This window comes from Mesocricetus auratus, unplaced genomic scaffold (genome assembly GCF_017639785.1).
Source record: "Mesocricetus auratus isolate SY011 unplaced genomic scaffold, BCM_Maur_2.0 Super-Scaffold_100011, whole genome shotgun sequence".
NCBI lineage: Eukaryota > Metazoa > Chordata > Mammalia > Rodentia > Cricetidae > Mesocricetus > Mesocricetus auratus.
The window spans coordinates 77589940-77608880 of record NW_024429195.1 but is presented as its reverse complement, the minus strand read 5'-3'; the positions used below and the strand labels follow the sequence as shown (position 1 = coordinate 77608880).

The 18941-nt window shown below is 39.5% G+C and overlaps 1 protein-coding gene across 12 annotated transcripts in view; it reads left to right on the top strand.

Moving 5' to 3' along the window:
* Anks1b (ankyrin repeat and sterile alpha motif domain containing 1B) overlaps positions 1-18941 on the top strand; it is a 1010332-nt gene that overhangs the window by 165153 nt on the left and 826238 nt on the right. For all 12 annotated transcript variants that reach the window (XM_040755084.1, XM_040755082.1, XM_040755081.1 and 9 more), the window contains exons 4-6: positions 4993-5289; positions 16657-16732; positions 18236-18337. In XM_040755084.1, coding sequence (XP_040611018.1) covers positions 4993-5289; positions 16657-16732; positions 18236-18337 — 475 coding nt within the window. The remainder of the gene's footprint in view (positions 1-4992; positions 5290-16656; positions 16733-18235; positions 18338-18941) is intronic.

The window sequence follows — 18941 nt, the reverse complement described above, 5'->3', positions numbered from 1 at the left end:
GCCCAGGGACCCTCCTGCCTCTGCTGCCTCAGCTCTAGGTCCAAGCCTGTGTCACCATCCCTGATTTGTGAGGATGCAGCTGAGGTCCCAGTGCCTGCGGGGACATTATCAGCTGAGCTGTCCTTCCAGCACCTTGGGATATTTAGTTTGTAATCTGTCTTCCCACTCTTTACCATTAGTCCCAGAGTCAGATGTGGGGATTTTAATCTTATAAGGAACTTGGATTTTGGCTCTCCCCTCATGATACAGAAATGTTCTAGCTAATTAGAAACTTTTGTGTGTTCAAACAACATGGAGAAGGAAGGGGAAAAAAGAATTTGCTGAGGGCTTAGGAAAATCAGTCATTGTTCTAGGCACTTCCATCTGCACAGTGAGACCCAAGTCTTACGATAATTTTCTGAAGTGAAATTGTCTTTCCTATTTTATAGATGAAAAACCAAGCTCAGGAGAGCTAAGTAACTTGTTGAAGGCCACGTGCTCCTGGGTGACTCACACTTGATTCTAGGTTTTCACACTAATGCTTCAGTCCGACATGTTATTTCTTCCAGAGCGTTTACTGTGTGACAGGCACTGTGTGGAGCACTGTATCTCCATTACCTTAATCCCCAGTGCAGCCTGCTGAAGTAGGGATTACCATTCCTGCTCTCCACATGGGGCCATGGCCTTAAAGAAGAAGTCTTTGCCCATGACACATCCATTAAGAAATGTAGTCACTATTTATTTTTATTTTTTGAGACTGAGTTTCTCTGCATAGCTTTGTAGACCATACTGGCCTCAACCTCACAGAGATCTGCCTGCATCTGCCTCCTGAGTGCTGGGATTAAAGGCGTATACCGCCGCCACCACCACCACCCAGCTTGTAGGCAATGTTTAAAAAGGGTTTCCAGATCCTTAGCCAGTTACACAGTCATGACCTAGAAATTATGTACCGTAGCTAGTGTTTCATTGTGCTTTCTGGAAAGGATCTTTGACTTCTTGTATGGTTGTCCCCCACTTCCCCATGTGGGGTACACTGTTGTCTAATACCCCTGATGGAAACCTTAGTACTAATAATTCCATTTATCACTTCAGATTTTCTTTTGGAAAGCATTTGTAAGCTATTCCATTTCAAAATATTTTTGCTGTTTCTTGGGAAAAGCACCAGTGTTTATGCCATGTTTCACTAGTTGTCAAGTGACTTTTCTTTTTTAAATGGTATCATTTAATGCTTTTATCATACATCTGCTGCACTGCCACATAGTGCCAGAGTTTGTCCTTTTGTGTTTTGCTCCATGGTCCTTTTTTTGCTTTTTTGCATAATTGCTTTAGTACTTTGGGTCATTTAGTAAAATAGGGGTCATCTGAATACGAGATCTGAAGTAGCACACTGGATCTGATAGATGAGATGACCATTAAGTGCTACCAGGGATGGATGACTTATGTTAGAACTGAGACTGAGGGGAATGGCTCCAGAGTTCATCATGCTCAGACCAGCATGTGATTTTAAACATATGAATTATTTCTGGAATTTTCCATTTAATATTTCAGACCTTGGCTGAGTATAAGTAACTGGAATTGTGGATTGTGATATTATTGGTTGGTAGAGACTATAAGACTTATTAACACCAGTTAGCAGAGCATGTTTTTCTATGACATATTTTCATACTTTAAAATAACCTTGGGGCTCCTACTGAGCTTATAAAACATCCAGATTAAAAATATCAGGAAGTGTATTTCTAAAAATAATTTAGTCAGTCTTACATTTTAATGTTTAAGAAAATCCCCACATGTTATGTTTCGGTTTGTGACCCACACCACATGGTTTATAGAGAAGACGATGTTCTTATTACACAGATGAGGGTGGTTCTGGAATCAAATGAGTTGTGAATGAGGGGTGTGCTAACACTTCCAGGTAGATCCTGTTCACTATTCTATTGTGTACAAAAGCAGTGACACAAATGAGGGCCATGACATAAAATGGGGAAGGACATCCCAGGACTCCTATATCTATAGGCAATGCTAAATGGGGTAGTGGGTTTGGTCAGGAGAGGCAGCAGGGGAGGAGCTGAATGTGAGAAAGGAAGGGTGGAGTGTGGTGTAGATGCATGTATGAAGTTCTCCACAATTCACCGATTAATTGAGAGTAAAAAAAGACTAACTCTGGTACGTTGTGGCAGTAATGCAGAAAGTGTAGTATTATTTTCTTTTCGCCTCATGTTCTGTGTAGGTGTACCTGCCTCTTCTCTTACCTTGTCTTCATTTTTCTCTTTAATTTACTACTGGGACAAGAATCAGAAGACCCTTATCTCAAAAGTACTTTGTCCTTGCAAGTTGCTGAAACTTGAACTCTCGCTCCTTGTGATGGATATTTCACTTTGAACTCAGGTCTTTTGGTAAATGGGTTTTGTTGGCCTTTTACTTCTGTTACTCATTTGTAAGTATCTTGGGTTTTTAGAGAATACCTATTTGGTTAAAAATGAAGAATTGAGAACCTTTAAAGAATGTTCTCTATAGATATACCAGCAATTATTAATCAATACATCACCACTGTCTACCCGTTTTAAGTGAGATGATTCTTTTTAGGCTGTTAGTGAGTGTGGACACAAGTATATAATCTTGCCCTTTTATAGATTCCACAATTGTAGTCTCCACTGATAAGAAAGCCCAAGCATACAATGATTGTGGATAAAAAAACCCTGTGAACATTGTCTCCTAAATAGGTCTTTAATGATGGAGATAATTTCTCCTGAGATTTGAATAGCACTAATTGGTATTATTAGAAGAACTTACAATTTTGCTCTTATTTTCTAGGCTAAGGGCTGTGGAAAAGTAGAGAGATCTTTGAGGCATCATTATTTCATAATTGGCCTTTCTCTTTCTCAGAGAGATATTACAGTTTGAAAAATGAGCTTCAGTCCTTTTTAGACCAAGGGGAAATTGGGTTAGTCAGGAAGCATATTTTATGTCATAGTTTCATGTATTAAAGTAACAAGCTTGGGAGCTCTTATCAAGCTTGTAGAACAGTCAGATTAAAAAAGTTAGGAAGTCTGAAATTACATGTAGTCCATCTCTGTGAGGACAGGAATTATACAAAAACATCTAAACTAAGCACAAGGTTAATTCTTACAAACAGCATTTTATCCATTGTCTCTAAAGAATAACTAGCTTCTGTGTTTTTTTTTCTCCTCACTTGCCCAGTCTTGGTACTATACATACAGAATAAGGTGCCTCTTCTAGGTCACCCCACCCCACTAAATCTCCCCTCTTTAAGTTTTCAAATCTTCCCTCTAGCGCCTTAATTTATGGGTTTGTATTTTCTCTGATCCAGCCCAAGCCTGTTTTTTGTTTGTTTGTTTGTTTGTTTTTTGTCCCGGGAAAATTGAGATCTGTTTGGGGTTTGAATTGTTCTCTTCCTTTTGACTCTGTAGGAGCTACTATTCAAGAAGGCATTTCCTTTCAGCTCAGTGCTTTTTGGGTGAAATCTCTGGAAAATTTTAAGATTGCACTGTAGCCACAGATGGAGGCAGTGAGAATGTAGGTTTTAGGTTTTGACAAGTAAAAAAGATCCCCACTTCTTCTTGATGCAGTGTGACATCTTTTATTTTAGTCTCCTTATCTGTGAAGTAGGTATATTAACACCAAACATGTAACATGTTTGAAAGTGTGTGGTTGTTTGGCCAGAGTGTGTAGTCACCACTGTTATGACGGAAGGTGGTATATGTTGATAGTGAAGACTTCAGGTCTGGTTTACTTGGTTCAAATCCTGAGCTATATGTCCCCTCACATCACTGTCTTTACTGATTCCAAAGCTGTTGCCCAGGTGTTGTTGGAGGTTGGAAGAGATGTGAACTGTCAGGTGGGTCTTCACTGCACATTGGAGGTGATGCTGTTGCTCCCCAGGCTGTGGGGGAATAAAAGAGATTTAAGCACAGCCTCTAACTTCATGCTTCTGTACACACCACAGAATGGCTGTGGAACCAAAGGCCTGTTGTTCAGTTATTTGGTGCCTTAGCTGCCTCATCGTACAGGTGAGGGTGATGATAATGAGAGTCCTCATCCTGTAACGAGGATTAAGTGAGTAGATACATGAAATGTGACTGTGTCTGATGGCTGTGCTAAGGGCAGCTGGTTTCTCTCTCCCTAGTTCAGTATCATTTTGCTTTTGTTGTTAGCATTTCTTGTTCACAGTTCTCCTGACTGACTCTGTCACCACTTGACATACCAAGGCCCCCATCTACCTATGTCAATTGCCAAATTTGTGTGGAGAGTCAATTTGCCTTGTTACTGAACTCATTAAAAAAACCTTGTTAAATTTCTAGAAAAAAAATCTCATTGGTTTTTCAATAGGAATTCTTATCGACTTTAAATGCAGTACTCCGGTGTTCTTGGCTACTTGTCTGGGTATGAGTCTAGACTTGGTTTTACCTGTGTTTTCAAAAGGATGCAATCATCTTACTTTAGTGACAGGATTCTTCATTCTTTTTGCTGAGAGGCAATGATTTATATCTATTACTGACTGTCTTTATAATGAAAGCAATGGTTTCTACTTATTTAAAACAAAATCAAGCAACTTGGGTAACCTTTCTGTAAATCTCTCATCATCAAGGGTTTGTCATTTCAACTCTTGCTTGCAAAGTCAGTCATTGAAAGTGTGTTATAATTGTTATTAATCTTCCTTATTAACAAATATAATGGAGGCATGTACAGTGCAGGGGACACTGACCATCTGGACCCAGCAGGACAGCTGACTGTCATGGCTAAGTCATCATTCTTGGAAGCTGGATTATGTAATGCAGAGAAAAGTTTGATTTCATAGTGAAGTCAAAAATTAAAACATGATTTTGATGTAATAAATGATGACTACTTTTATCAAATATAAAATTCAGTTGGATATATTTACTAAATGTATTACATTGAAATTTACATTTCCAAACATGCCAAGTTTTAAATGATTGTGTCTGACAGCTAATTAAATGTCTGAAGGCATGCCTCTTGTATCTTCACCTTGAATAGAACAATGAGAATGAAACCGCCCTACACTGTGCAGCCCAATACGGACACTCAGAAGTAGTTGCTGTTCTCCTGGAAGAGCTCACGGACCCTACGATAAGGAACAGCAAACTTGAAACACCACTGGACTTGGCAGCACTCTACGGACGGCTGAGAGTGGTAAAAATGATCATCAGTGCACACCCAAATTTGATGAGCTGTAACACCCGGAAGCACACGCCGCTTCACCTCGCTGCCCGCAACGGTCACAAAGCAGTTGTACAGGTGCTGCTGGAGGCAGGGATGGATGTGAGCTGTCAAGTGAGTGTTTTAGCTATCTGTGCCTTTAAAGGTGATGTGGCTACATCGCCTGCTTGTGGGAACATGAGGGGAGTTAAAGCTTAAGTTCTAGTTTGAGGATAATTGGAGGGCTATGAATTATTAGTAGATGGAAGTTGTGGGTAGTGTGAATAATTGTTGTCTTTTTCCTGGCGTTTTACCTACAGCCCGATACACTTAGTGAATGAATTGAATATATTTGTTTATTTTATTCTTTTAAGATTTATTTATTTTTTATTTTGTGTATGTGAGTGTTTTGCCTGTGTTGCATGCATATGCCTCGTGTGGGACGTTGGATCTCCTGGACCTGAAGTTGTATAGCTATGATCTGTCATATAGATGTTAGGAATTAAACCTGGGTCCGCTACAATAGTCGCAAGTGTTCTTAATGGCTGAGCTATCTTCCCAGCCTCAATGCTTAATATTTTTAGTAAAGTCACAATGCTTAGCATACTGACCCATTTAGAATTAAGCAGTTCCAAATGTCCATTTGAGTACTATAAATTATCAGTAAAGAGATTAGGAATTGGATTCAGAGATTTAAAATTTTTGTCTCAGACATAGCTGATAAAACCAGAATTTGGGCTTAGATTTATTAAGTTCTACGCCTCTTTCCAACATAATTTACCATCTGTACAAACTAGTGATCAATCACTATGCCCAAGGAGACTCACAAAAACAGGCGTCCAAGCACAGCAAAGTATAATCAGTAACAACAATCTATAAAAATAAGTCCTTAAGCTACAGAAAAGAGTAAACTTTACCCTTCATCAAGGAAACTTCTCTTTGTACGGAATCAACTATAGAAAACCAAGTCTACCAAAACCAGAGTTGTGGAGCCCAGTCCCACACCTAAGGCTCAGAGTATATTGCTCAGATAAAATGCCATAGGGAGGCCAGGTGGTGGTGGTGCACACCTTTAATCTCAGCACTCAGGAGGCAGAGGCAGGTGGGTCCCTGTGAGTTCGAGGCCAGACTGGTCTACAGAGAGAGAGAGAGATTTAGAACACCCAGGGCTGTTACACAGAGAAACCCTGTCTTGGGGGGGGCTATGGGGAATTGAATATTAAAAGAGTGAAATGAAATATCACATATATTTAAATCAATAAACTCCAAAAACTGCCCCACTAATTGCTTTAAAAATGCAATTTGAGTGTTTAAAAAGTTATTTTATGTGTGTTTATTTATTTATTTATTTATTTGTGTGTGTGTGTGTGTGTGTGTGTGTGTGTGTGTGTGTGTGTGTGGTTGCGTGAGTTACAGTATGGAAGAAAGGTTATTTAAAGGAACATAGACAGCTACCTGTAGTCACACCATGGATGTCTCTGCTTCTCCAAACAACTGTTGTCAGCCTATAAATCCCAAAGAAAGGAGACTGTACCTCCATGCCCCTTAGGAACTGTTAGCTGCCTGCCAGTCTCCAAGGAAGAGTGGCCTTGTTAGCCCTCCCTCGCTCCATGATTGAAAGCTGACATGCCCAATCTTGGGTAGGTTTTGTGCAGGTAATCTCAGCTGCCATGATTTCAAGAGTGCAATGGTCATGTCATACCCAGAGGACAACAACCCACAACACTCCACCCTTCCTCTGGCTTCTACAGTCTTTCTTTCCCTCATTGGGGCTATATCTAAAGGCTTGGATAGGGCTATATAAATGCCCCATTTGTGACTAAGGAGTCAACAGTGACTTGTTCTTGGAACTTTATCCAGTTAGGAGTTTCTGGAGCTATCACTGCCCACTGCAAAGGAAGCTCCTCTGTCCCAGACTGACAGCACTCATGTGTGGGCATGAACACCATTATTTAGAAGGTAATTGGACTGGCACACCATGTCTGTTTAGCAGAACAGCAGTGTCAATTGCCCTGCTTGGACCTGTTACCACATCTGCAGCACCAGGTGTGAATTCCTGCCTGTGACCAGCCAGAGAATGCTTGGTTACCCCATTAACAGTCACAACAGTGGTTACATCTTTAGTAACTGGTAGATAGTTGTCTTAGTTCGCTTTCTATTGCAGGCCCCTTTCTATTGCCGACCCGAGACTCCATGACCAAGGCAAACTTAGAAAACACATATTGGGACTTACAGATTCAGAGGGTTAATTTACTCCATGACTGTCACACTGGGGACTATGGCAACAGGCAGGCATGCATGGTGCTAGTGCAGGAGTCGAGAGCTCACATCTTGAGACAACGATCACAAGGGGAGGGAGAGGGGAAGGGAAGGGGACACTAACTGGGAATGACATGGACTTTTGAAACCTTAAAGTTCTTCCCCAGAGACACATCTCCCATAAGGCCACACCTCCCAATTCTTTCCGAACAGTTCTACACACTGGAGACCAAGCATTCAAATATAAGAGAACCAATCTCACTCAAACCGCCATATCAGGGCAGTGTGCAGGGTCTACCGCTAAGGAAGTCTGTGGAGGACAAGTCTCTTTTAGCAGCCCGCATAGCACCTTCTGGTACTATGAAGGCTTACCAACATGCAGGAAGTTTCCAGCTTACTTCTAGCTTTATTTCTGTTTCTGCACCCCAAACATGTGGTGTCTGGGTTTTGTCATGTAAATCAGGTACCTGTCTCTTTCAGAGGATGGATGGCCATCGTGTGAGGTGATAGGCAAGATTTTTATGTATCTGCCAAGATCTACAGGCCAGTCTGGGCCACATGGCAGCAGTGTGATCCTAAGAGGGAAAGGAAAAGGAAGTATCTAAGGCTTCTTGAGATCTGGGCTTAGTCCTAGCACTTCACACCTTCGGCCATGTTTGACTGGCCAGAGCAAATTACACAGGTCACCTAAATTCTTTAAGTGGGAAATTGGTCTCTACACAGATTAGAAGAGGGTACAAATTGTAAAAGGGGTTTAAATATCCAGGAAGAAACAAGCAAGGCCAGTTTCACAGATAATCTCCAAGTAGGAATAGTGTTCCACTATGGAGTTACTAGGAATTGTACAGAAGTTGAATTATGTATTTCTCTACAGTTAGAGTTACTACACCTTCACAGACCACTTTGTGACCAAGGGTGTTCACTGTGGCTGGCATTAACAAGCCACTGCTCGTTCATGGCCAACGTCTTTATGTGCTGTCACTAGGTGACATGCCTGACAGTCGTAAGTGTATATACATTTTTTTGTGTGCAAAACATTATATTTTTTTTTACTTTTGGAGGATCAAACATGAAAGTGATCTGTGCAGCAAATTTAGTAGAACCCCACATTTGACATCTCGTAAATGCTAAGACAGAGAACTGTGGCAGCGAAGAAAGTAGAAAATTTCTGTCTTAAGGAGAACTTGAGAAGCTATGAATGGAAGTAATATTTGAAGAGAGTCTTGGATGTCCAGGAGGACTTTGAATTTTCCATATAATTTAACATGATATGTATCTTAGTTGGCTAAAACGTGCTTAGAAATATATAACCTGAGGGCTTTTGGGTGGGTTGTGTTTTCCAAGGTCCCAGTCCCTACTACCCTAAGCCATTGCCCGAGACATTTATACTTGTCTGCAGGTACTTATCATTTCTCAGAAGAAAGGGATGATGCATGCTTATTGCTATGATGATTTTCTCAGAAGCATCAGGCTGGTGGCTTAGTAGGATGGGCATCACTTGGCACTGATACAACCTCTTTATTGACGATTGGAGTTGGAGAGGGCTGTGAGTAATCATCAAGTGTTAGAAACTGTGCCTAGGTCCCCTGCAAAAAGCAACGGGTTTTTAACCACTGAACTCTCTCTCCGGGTCCGGACCCACTTACTACCTTTTTTTAAAAATAAAGATTTAATTTTTATTACTCAAACTAACCAATTTTCCCCAAAATACACTCTTAAGATTTAACTGCTTCTTTAAAAACCTTATGTTCAAATAGTCCACATAAATTTTTATACCTGTGTAAAGAGAAGCCTTTTCCTTGCCAGCTGCTTTGGTTACATCTTGACTCCCTGTGTTTCTCCTATACAGAGCCCTCCTGGACTCCTAGTCCCACCTATCTTGCTTCCCTATTGGCTTACAGTGCTTTATTGGCATATACACAGGACTTCCCCATCATCTCCTTTTTTCTGTCTAAACAAAAAAAAAGGTCTTAACTTTAACATAGTCAAATTATATAAAACAGAACAGCTATCAAGCAAGAACACAGTTACAACATTTTGTCCATCAACATTGAGCAAGATTTAAAGAAAATATCATCTATCCCATCCTTGTGAGCCCAACGTCCTATATGTAGCTTATCTTATATCCTAACTAAGGAAAACTATGATTATAACTATCTGCCTTCAACTCTATCAAAGACCACAGAAGGATAATATATAAACTCTAGGATTGACAGAGACATCTTGCTACCTGAACAGTCACCCGAAGTTCCTCTGTAATGTTGGGGCATCCATCTTCAGCCCATAGACCACAGTGTGTCTGGAAGATTTCTCAGCAAAGCAGGAAATTTCAAACTGTCCATCTGCATCAGCAGTTTGTCAGTCATTTTTCTGTGTCCTGTAGAAAGTCTTGTAGACTCTTCCATGAAGCAGGAACCCTGAAGGACTATTTGAGTTCAGCAGTCACTTTCCTGTGGGTCCTGCATATCCAGTTTATTCAGCAACAGTCCAGCAGTCTAGCCAAGAGCAGTTTCTTGCCCAAATGGCTAATCTTGCCATGATGAAAGCAAACTCCATAATGAGTTTCTTCGATGCCCAGCTTCCTCTCAGACGTAGTTGGTGATGCCAGGAGCAGACATTTCTCATTGTTAAAAAAACCCTAAACCATTTTAAATGCTATTTTCTGAAGGCCTTTGAAAGGTTTTAAGACTGTCTATCTCAAATACATCTCTGTATGTCTAGAAAACCTAACTTACCTAATTATAAGTTCTGACTATTATAAGTAACTATGTATAATCTGTATTTAATTATGCATTATGTTTTAAAAGATTGGTATAAACACAATACTTAATCAAGAGGAGAAATATACACATCACAAAATTGACCTTGAATTTGTATCAATAAATGAAAAACCATACCAATACAAGGTACTCATTTCCATACCATAATCCCCTTTTCCCTTTAAAAAGAGATTGGTTGTGGTCATTCACCAATTATTAACAACCCCATTCAAATGAAAACAAAGATTTATAAACAATATAGGGATTTCGACATCGCTCATTCCAAACTGCTTCGTGCTGGAAGGGGGTGCTGTTCATACCATGGGGATCATAACAAAACTCAGAAACCTGTGTAAGTCCTTAGTTTCAGGGTCTGTAAGACTGTATCATCTTAGCTGTTTTATATGTTGAATCACTTGGGCCGTTGCTTCTGGGGGTTTTGATTCATCAAATCACAGAAGCCTCGAAGTAATCCTCAGCTTTTCATTTTCTGTAGAAACATAAACAAAAACTCTTTTCCAAAGTAATGTATCCTTATACTTAAATTTTGAAGTCAAGGCATTTTCAAAAGATATAAGTTGAATTAGTTCAGCAGCATTTATAATCAAGTGTACTTTAGCAGTTGTTCCTTCCTGAGCAATCAAAAACCTGAAAAACACAATAGAATGCAGTATCCAGACTCTCTGTGTATTTTTCATCTTTACATGGCTTACTTATTTATTATTATTACTCTATTTCTTTTACTTTTATTTCTTTATTTATTTCTCTGGGACAGGGTTTCTCTGGAAATCGGCCTGCCTCTCCTCTGGAGCAAATCCTACTAGCGTGGGGTTACAGCCGGCTTCTCTATTTACCACTATGCCATTTCTTTTTCTCTCTCAATCTTACGTATATTTTTAAACACACTGTAAACCTTTAGTGGTTTTCCTTCATCCAAGTCTGACTTTACTGTAAATCTTTATGTTTTTTTGGCCACATGTCTCATCTGTAAAATCACAGCTGTTTAAACTGTGGTTTTTCCAAGATGGCAGGTGTAAGCATGATTCCAGCTCACTGTCTCAGTCTATGCTGACATCCAGCAAAAGCTGCCGGTTTAGAGATGTGGTCACTACCATTTCCAGCTGTACGTACACACCTTTTAATTGTTAGCAGAGCCTCTTAAGAGAACCTTGTTGGTTTTTTTTTTTTAATGCTGAGTCAGGAAAACTCCCTTAAGCGAGCCGCGTGAGTCTCTGCTTGTCCCTTGCAAAACAGAGTCCACCTGAGAAAATGCTGCACCAAGAACCCATGCTTTTCTCCGTTCTTTTGTTTCTAAAAATTCCTTTAAAATTTTTGTCGTTCTACGTGGAAATTCAATGATCCCACTCCTGATCACCATTTGTAGAGAGAAGCCTTTTCCTTGCCAGCCGTTTTGGTTTTTCCCCACCAGTTGCCTGGGCTCTGCTGCGTTGTAGTCCCCAAATAACACACAAGATGCTGTATTAATTATGAAGCTGTTGGCCTTGCTTGTTTCATACTGGCTAGCTCTGACTTAAGTATTTACACCATAATTGTTAATCTAAGCATTTCTCTTACCAGAGAAAAGGGTCCGGGCTTCTTAGCCCTAAGGCGGTTACATCTTAACTCCCTGTGTTTCTCCTACACAGAGTCCTCCTGGACTCCTAGTTCCACCTATCTTGCTTCTCTATTGGCCAACAGTGCTTTATTGACATATACACAGGACTTCCCATCACACCTGGATTTGGAGAGACATAAGTGTTCAGTCTGTAACAGATTCTTTTCAGTCTATTTTCAGCATAGTGCTAGAAACGACTCCAGTCCATGAAGTCATGTCATTTCACTCTTCTATTCCTAAACTGCCCTTGTTTTTTCATCTTAGAGAAAAAGGCAATGTTCTTCATGTGGTGGCCACAGTCTCAGAGGATTTAGTATTATAAAGGAAGCAGTTTGGTTGCAATTTGTTTGTGATTTAGTTTGAAGGGTAAGGGGAAATCTCTTAATCACTTAATTGAGGCTTACCCTGTAGGGAAATAGTTCCAGAAAATTGAAAGATGAATCCATGCGATAGATAGCTATAAAAGAAAAAAGTACAAGGAAGAGAAGAAACTCAATAAAGAATATTTAGTGGAAACGTTCATTGTAAAGTAATTACAAGAGGAAAACCAACAACATAACTTCATATAGTCATGTGTTCACTATTTGTTCACTCAGTTCTTGCTGAGTACCAGGCATGCCTGCCATGTGTCAAGGTTATAGAAGTAAGAAAACAAAACAGGGACTTCTAGTAAGAAGGAAGGGGACCCTTGACAAAGCAGAATAAGGAGAAGTAAGATCTTGGGTAGAAGTAGTTTGAAGTAGTGGCAGGTTCACAGGAAGTGTCTTTGGCTTTTGTTTTGTTTTGGATAGTGGAAAGGTGCATGTGTTTATGGAGAATGAAAGGATCTGATGAAGAGACTGAGGTTGAAGATGCAAGAGATGATCCCCGATGAGCAAAATTCAAGAAGAAACAGAGCAATGAAGAACACAAATGCAGAATTAGCTTTACTGGGGAGAAAGGAGGCTTCCCTTAAGACAGAGGACAGGTAAAGACAGCAGCTGATAGTCCCCAAGCAGAGGAGGTGTTCATTCTCCCTTTGAATGAGAGGGATATTATTTTTGAATTATTTGAAAGTTTGCTGTATTCCTATTTTTCTAGCCCCTACCCAGCTTAAACCATCTTTTTGACTTTAGCTGTTCTAAACATGCATTCCTAAGTCTTTTATCAGCTGACACCCTCTTGTGTAGACACATTCTCCTCTGATGTAGCCATGAAAATTCAGTACCTCATAGATGAACATACTTTAGGTATGCAGCTCAACCTGAAACCTTAAACTCCCTTAAAACATTGCAAGCTGTTTTTGTTTTTTAAACTTTTATCTTGGTAATTTGATCATGAAGTTCTGAAGTGTGACATTTGTAGATGAAAATGTCACTTTGCAATGTCAGAAGGTTGATCACATCTGTAGAACTCAAAAAGCTACTGACTTGCAGCCCATTCAGATGCTGTGTTTGGTCGCAAGGACTAGAGTGTTCTTACCTTTGCCATTTTTCTCTTATCCTGAGATAACATGTCATGCTAATAAGCAAGGTACCAGGGATTTTAATTCCTGAGTTAAATGGCTATTGTTCTAGTAGTGTTTTCTTCCTCACTGTCCATCAAAGTTCTACTTACCCAATGGCTATTGGTTCTTAACTTGTCATGAGTCTTGCTTCTTACAAGTCTTTACAGTAGTTTTTTTTTCTGCTGACCACTACCACCACTATGCTATTATCTTATAACCATTGTTCTCTATTGTCTCCTAAAGTCAAGATATGGTCTTCCTCGATTTGATCTCTTTTGGAGGCCTCAGAAGGTTATGGTTGAAATGTTAAATTTGGAGGGGATCCCACTAGCCAAGCTCTGGCGTGTGCATATACCTTTTCTGTGTGCTAATTCCCCATTTGCCCCATCACAGCACCTGTGTCTTACTATCCCCTTTTCTGAGCTCCTTCTACCCTCACCACAGCCCCCTGTTTCCTTTCTGTGTTTCTGTAGTTTTCACAACTAAAGGTTTGGAGTTAGGATCCACAAATAAGAGAGAGCATGTGACATTTGCTTTCAAGGATTACCTCATTCAGTATAATGTTTCATCCATTTACTTGAAAATTTCATTCTTTTTGTAGTGGAATAGAATTCTGTTTATGTACTACACTTTTATGGTGAATATGGTACAATTATTTTGGAATTAATCTTACTTTTAAAAGAAAAAGCCCATACTTGGCAAATTGGCATCTAAACTATGGGATTTGTAATAAAATTATAGTAAAGATCCTTGTACTTAGGACAACCTTGAACTTAGGTCAATTCTTTTTTTTGAGATGGGGGGTCTCTATGTGTAGTCCTAGCTATTCTGGAATTGGCTCTGTAAATTAGACTGGACTTGAATTTACAGAGATCCACTTGCCTTCAACTCCCAAGTCCTGGGATTAAAAGCATGTGTCACCAACCACTGTGCAACAATTCTTTATATCAAAAAAGATAATTAGGTCAACCCTAGATGTGGATAAGTTGATACAGGTTTACAGCATGTCGTATGCAATTTCTATGACAAAATATATGAGATAATCAGCTTATTAGGGGGAATCATTCAATTTGGTTCATGGCTGTAAAGATCTATTGTTTATTTACTGTGGTAAGGCTGTACACCATAGTGATAATCACATGAAAATCATGATCACCTCATGGTGACTAGTTTATCAGAACAAGAAACATGGTCAAAATGTGTTTCTTGTGTAAGTGTGAGGATGTGAGTTTAGATGCATGTCATCCACTTAAAAACCAGGTATGGCCATTTGTGTCAGCAACCTCAGAACTGGCAGGTGGAAGCAGGCAGATCCCAGGGGGCTGCTGACCTGCCAATTTAACTGACATTGTGAGCTCCAGGTTCAGTGAGAGACGCTCTCATGAAAAAAATAGGGTGGAAAAGTAATGAGGAAGACACACCAGTGTCAACCTCTGCCCCCGGTGCCCCCAGTACATGGACACATACCCTTCCTGCACAAGAAATCTCTTCTAGTATTTCTTTAATGAAAAAGAGGTAAAGAATCCAGGGCCCCATAATATCATCAGACGCATTCTTTTAGGCCCCACTACTTAAATGTCACCATCTGGTGACCAAACCTTCAACACATGATCTTTGAGAAACATTTAATACCCAATCCATAACATGCAGATTAAAGTGGACACTTATTATTGACTCTCAAGAAATGGGGAAAATGTCTCTGTCCACACAGAAATACTTCTTAAAGAGTTGGAACTGTTTCTACAGCTTTTTTCTTCCTTCAGTACAGAACTGTATATTTATGAACTATTTTTTTATTTTTGTCTTTATATCACCTATAATAACAGTCACATTATAATTCAGAGAATGTGAGTCATACTCTTTTGAAGATACATATAGATCCCATTGATATTCCCTAAGCCTTTTTCCTAATACGCTTATTTTAGGTTGTTTTAACTACACAGTACTCATTTATTCATTAGAGAAACATTTGTGTTTCTTAACATAGTGATAGTGTATTTCAAATCAAGGTTGTGACATCAGCTTTGTGAGTACCTTATGATGCAGGAAGACAAAGTTGCAAGATCATCATTATTCACACTGAACACTGGGGTCTTACCAGGCATTGGCTGTCCTTTTAATAGAGGAAGACAAATCAAAACAGAGGACATTTGTCTAGCCTAAAATTCCCCTTCTCTTTGAAATCTTTCCTGATGTTCTGCAAGGAAGAATACAATGTTGAAGAAAAGAGATGTTTACTTTGCCACTGGGCATATGGTTGGTTCTGGAAGCAAAATTGTAATGTGTTATTATAAATGCTACAGGAAGAAAAACACATGGAGATGAAGCACACAGGAAAACCATAGATTTCAGGGGTGATGAACAGTTTCCTTAATGAAATTATGTTAAGCTAACATTCTGAATGTTGTTGATGGTTCTCAGAGTATGCTCTTTCAGACTTTAGGCACCATAGGAACTTGCTAGAAATTGGGATTCTTGGACTTAACTCTGGCCACTGAAGTGGAAGATGGGGATGGGGTCCAGAAATCTAATGACTTGCTTCCTCCTCCCTGTGTTTTTGTGTTTGTGTGTTTTTTGTTTTTAGATGAGATCATAGGCCACACTGTGTGTCCCAAACTGGCCTTGAGATGGCAATGTGAGCCTTTAAACTTGGGGTGATTCTTTTCCTCAGTTTTCTAAGTGATGTGATCACAGGGATGTGTCATTATGCCTCGCTAGAATTGTGTTTGCAAACAAGTTCTCCCAGTGAATATGATTCATGTTGACTTTGAATACAAGCAATTGATTGTTATCCAAATTTATAGGTCTGGGAGCTGGATCTGCCTGTGAAGGAATGGACCTGAGATCCCTGGAGAGAAAAGTAGAGACCATTATTGATAGAGCATAGAGTATGGGTCAACCAGAGGTTTAGGGGTACAGAAGAGAGTGTGCAGAGGAAAATGGGGTCACCCAGGATTTTAGAGCAACTTCATTTGTCATAAATGCTTATTTGCATATTTATCTCCTTGAATGCAGTGGGAATATACAAGGTCCAGGAGATATCTGTGCATTTAGAACTCCTTTTACTCTACTGACATATAATCATGTTTAGATGCACACTGAGTGAACTCATGCATGCTCACAACAGCCTTGTGCAGTAGACATTTAGCACTCTTAGCTGATGCTTGAGCACAGTTAAGGCAAAGAGAAGGTGAGTCACTTCTTAGCATAGCATAACTGTATAGAAGCAGAGGTACCCTCCAAACGCAGGTCTCTGGAACACCCGCCCTTCCCCCTGCTTCTCTGAGAGAGTGCGGAGGAAGTCTGTATGAATGCCTAACTGCTTGCACATCTGTGGGAATTCCAAATGCAGCTGTGCCTTTTCGTTTTTCTTTCCTTTTCAGACAGAAAAGGGGAGTGCTCTTCACGAAGCAGCGTTGTTTGGGAAGGTGGATGTGGTGCGAGTCTTGTTAGAGACAGGTAGGTATCATGGTTCTCCGCGGAGCCTGTCCTGCCAGGTACTGCAGCTATTCTAGTGTTAGCAGAAGGAAAATGGCAGCTTTCTTCAAAGGATCCTTCCCTCCACATTGCAGAGAGGGAGTCACACCATGTAGAACTGGCTTTGATGTTCAGATAAGTGAGCTGAAGAGACTACCAAGAGGAAAAGGAGGAGCTCTGCTTTGGCAAGATGGAGGAACCAGTCCCTGAGAGGTTATGGCAGCTGTGTGGTCCCTTGGTCTTTTAAGTTGTGACCCATGGCCACAGAGATTTGAGTCCCTTCTTAGGGTGAATTCTCCTGCTGGCTGCTCCTCGGTTGAGGGCTATTCATTGGCCACAAAAGCCTATTTTTAAAGGAACATTTTAGAGGGAATATTTTGAAGGAAAAACGAAGCTAGGCTTTCTTATCTTCTATGTATATTCTGACCAAAATGACATAAGTTGAAATTGAAGTCATATTTTTGGTAATCTGAAGATATGAGTACAATTTATTACTCTACAGCGATGATGTAAGTTGTGTACTATAGTGCAGTATGTTTAATTTGCTCTGTAAAAGAAAAACATGGCCAGGCTGTCATGCTGTTATCCTATTTTTACAATGTTAAATTTTCATGTTATTTAATTTTGGCATGCAGTGTAGTGATAGAATAAATGATCTGAGACTACCAATTAAATATACACTACCTGTATACTCTTACATAAACTTAGGCAAGTATAATAACCTTATGGTGAACCAACATCTGGAATAAAATCCTCTACACTGGCTTTATTTGCAATCTCAGGTAATTGGAAAGTCCATAACTGTATTAGAGTAGTGGAAACTAATTGCTCTATTAAAATCAATTCTTTAGTGTAACACATGATTTTGGAACTAAAATAATAACAGCCGTTTCAACCACACAGTTGAGTAGGTTCTCAAATAGCCTATGAGGGTGGCCAGCACTGAAGGCAATCTGACAGAAATCAGTGTCAGGAATATCTGGAGGAACAGTATTTAGACACTTGAAATAATTATAACTTTTGAAATTTTTTAACATTGAATATTCTGCGTGTTCTTACATTAGACTACACATGATTAACATTTATCACAATTTTAAAATTGAATTATACAGAATATACAAATCACCTTGCCATTACTCTTTAGGATTTCAGGTTATAAGTTAGAAACACTTTTCACTTTGATAGTGTACTCTTTATTTAGTTAATTGCTACCACCCAAAAGGGACTCAGGGGTCCTGAAAAGCAATCTTTGTAATTGTGTCAGAGAACACTAAGAGTTGATTCATTATCAAGAATGCTACATGTTTTTTAGCAACATTAGGCCCCTGCTTTCTGTCTTGTTAAAATCTTATGTGTGTAACTTAGTTTTTAAACCACCTTCAGTCATTGCTTGGCCTATATGCGTATGAAATTAGAACAGTTACATATTGGCAGTGTCATTTGAGGACACTCCAGTGGTACATCTAGTTTTTCTTTCTCCCTCAGGAATTGATGCCAACATAAAGGACAGTTTAGGTAGAACTGTCTTAGACATTCTGAAAGAGCATCCGTCTCAGAAGTCTCTCCAGATTGCTACACTCTTGCAAGGTAAACAGGATTGAATGATGGATGACTTTTCCTTACAGCCAAGATTAGATTGAAGCTGTTGTAATTTTTATTTGGGGCTTTGATTTAGTGTTTAATTTTGAATTAGCTCATTATTTGCATATTTTTCTCAGCATATTTTAAGCTAAATAGTGATTCATTTAAATGTTTTAGTTCTGTGTTTATTCAGGAATGAAAAGGTTATTTATTTACTACTTGATATAAAAGTGTTTAAAAAATTCATGTAGTGAATGTGAATAGTGATAGCTTGAAGCTAATAGGCTATATATATGAACGGGTAATGACCAAATATCACACTCATATTTCTACTCCGCACTAAGTAGCAGAGATAGTACATGAATGCTGAATTGACAATAACCAAAACTATAGCTGGATGAAGGAATGCCAGTGATTTCTTATGCAAATAGATTGGCCACAAGCGCAAGAGTGGAGAGAGGCAAGCCAGCTTCGTTCATCCCCATTTAGGAAACTGAAAAACAGCATTGTTTTGTAAGAAAATATATGAATTAAAACCAGGTGGGGCTGTGGAAAAGTAGATGTAGGGGTTGATGAGAGCCAAATGGGTATACAGAGTAATGGTCATTAT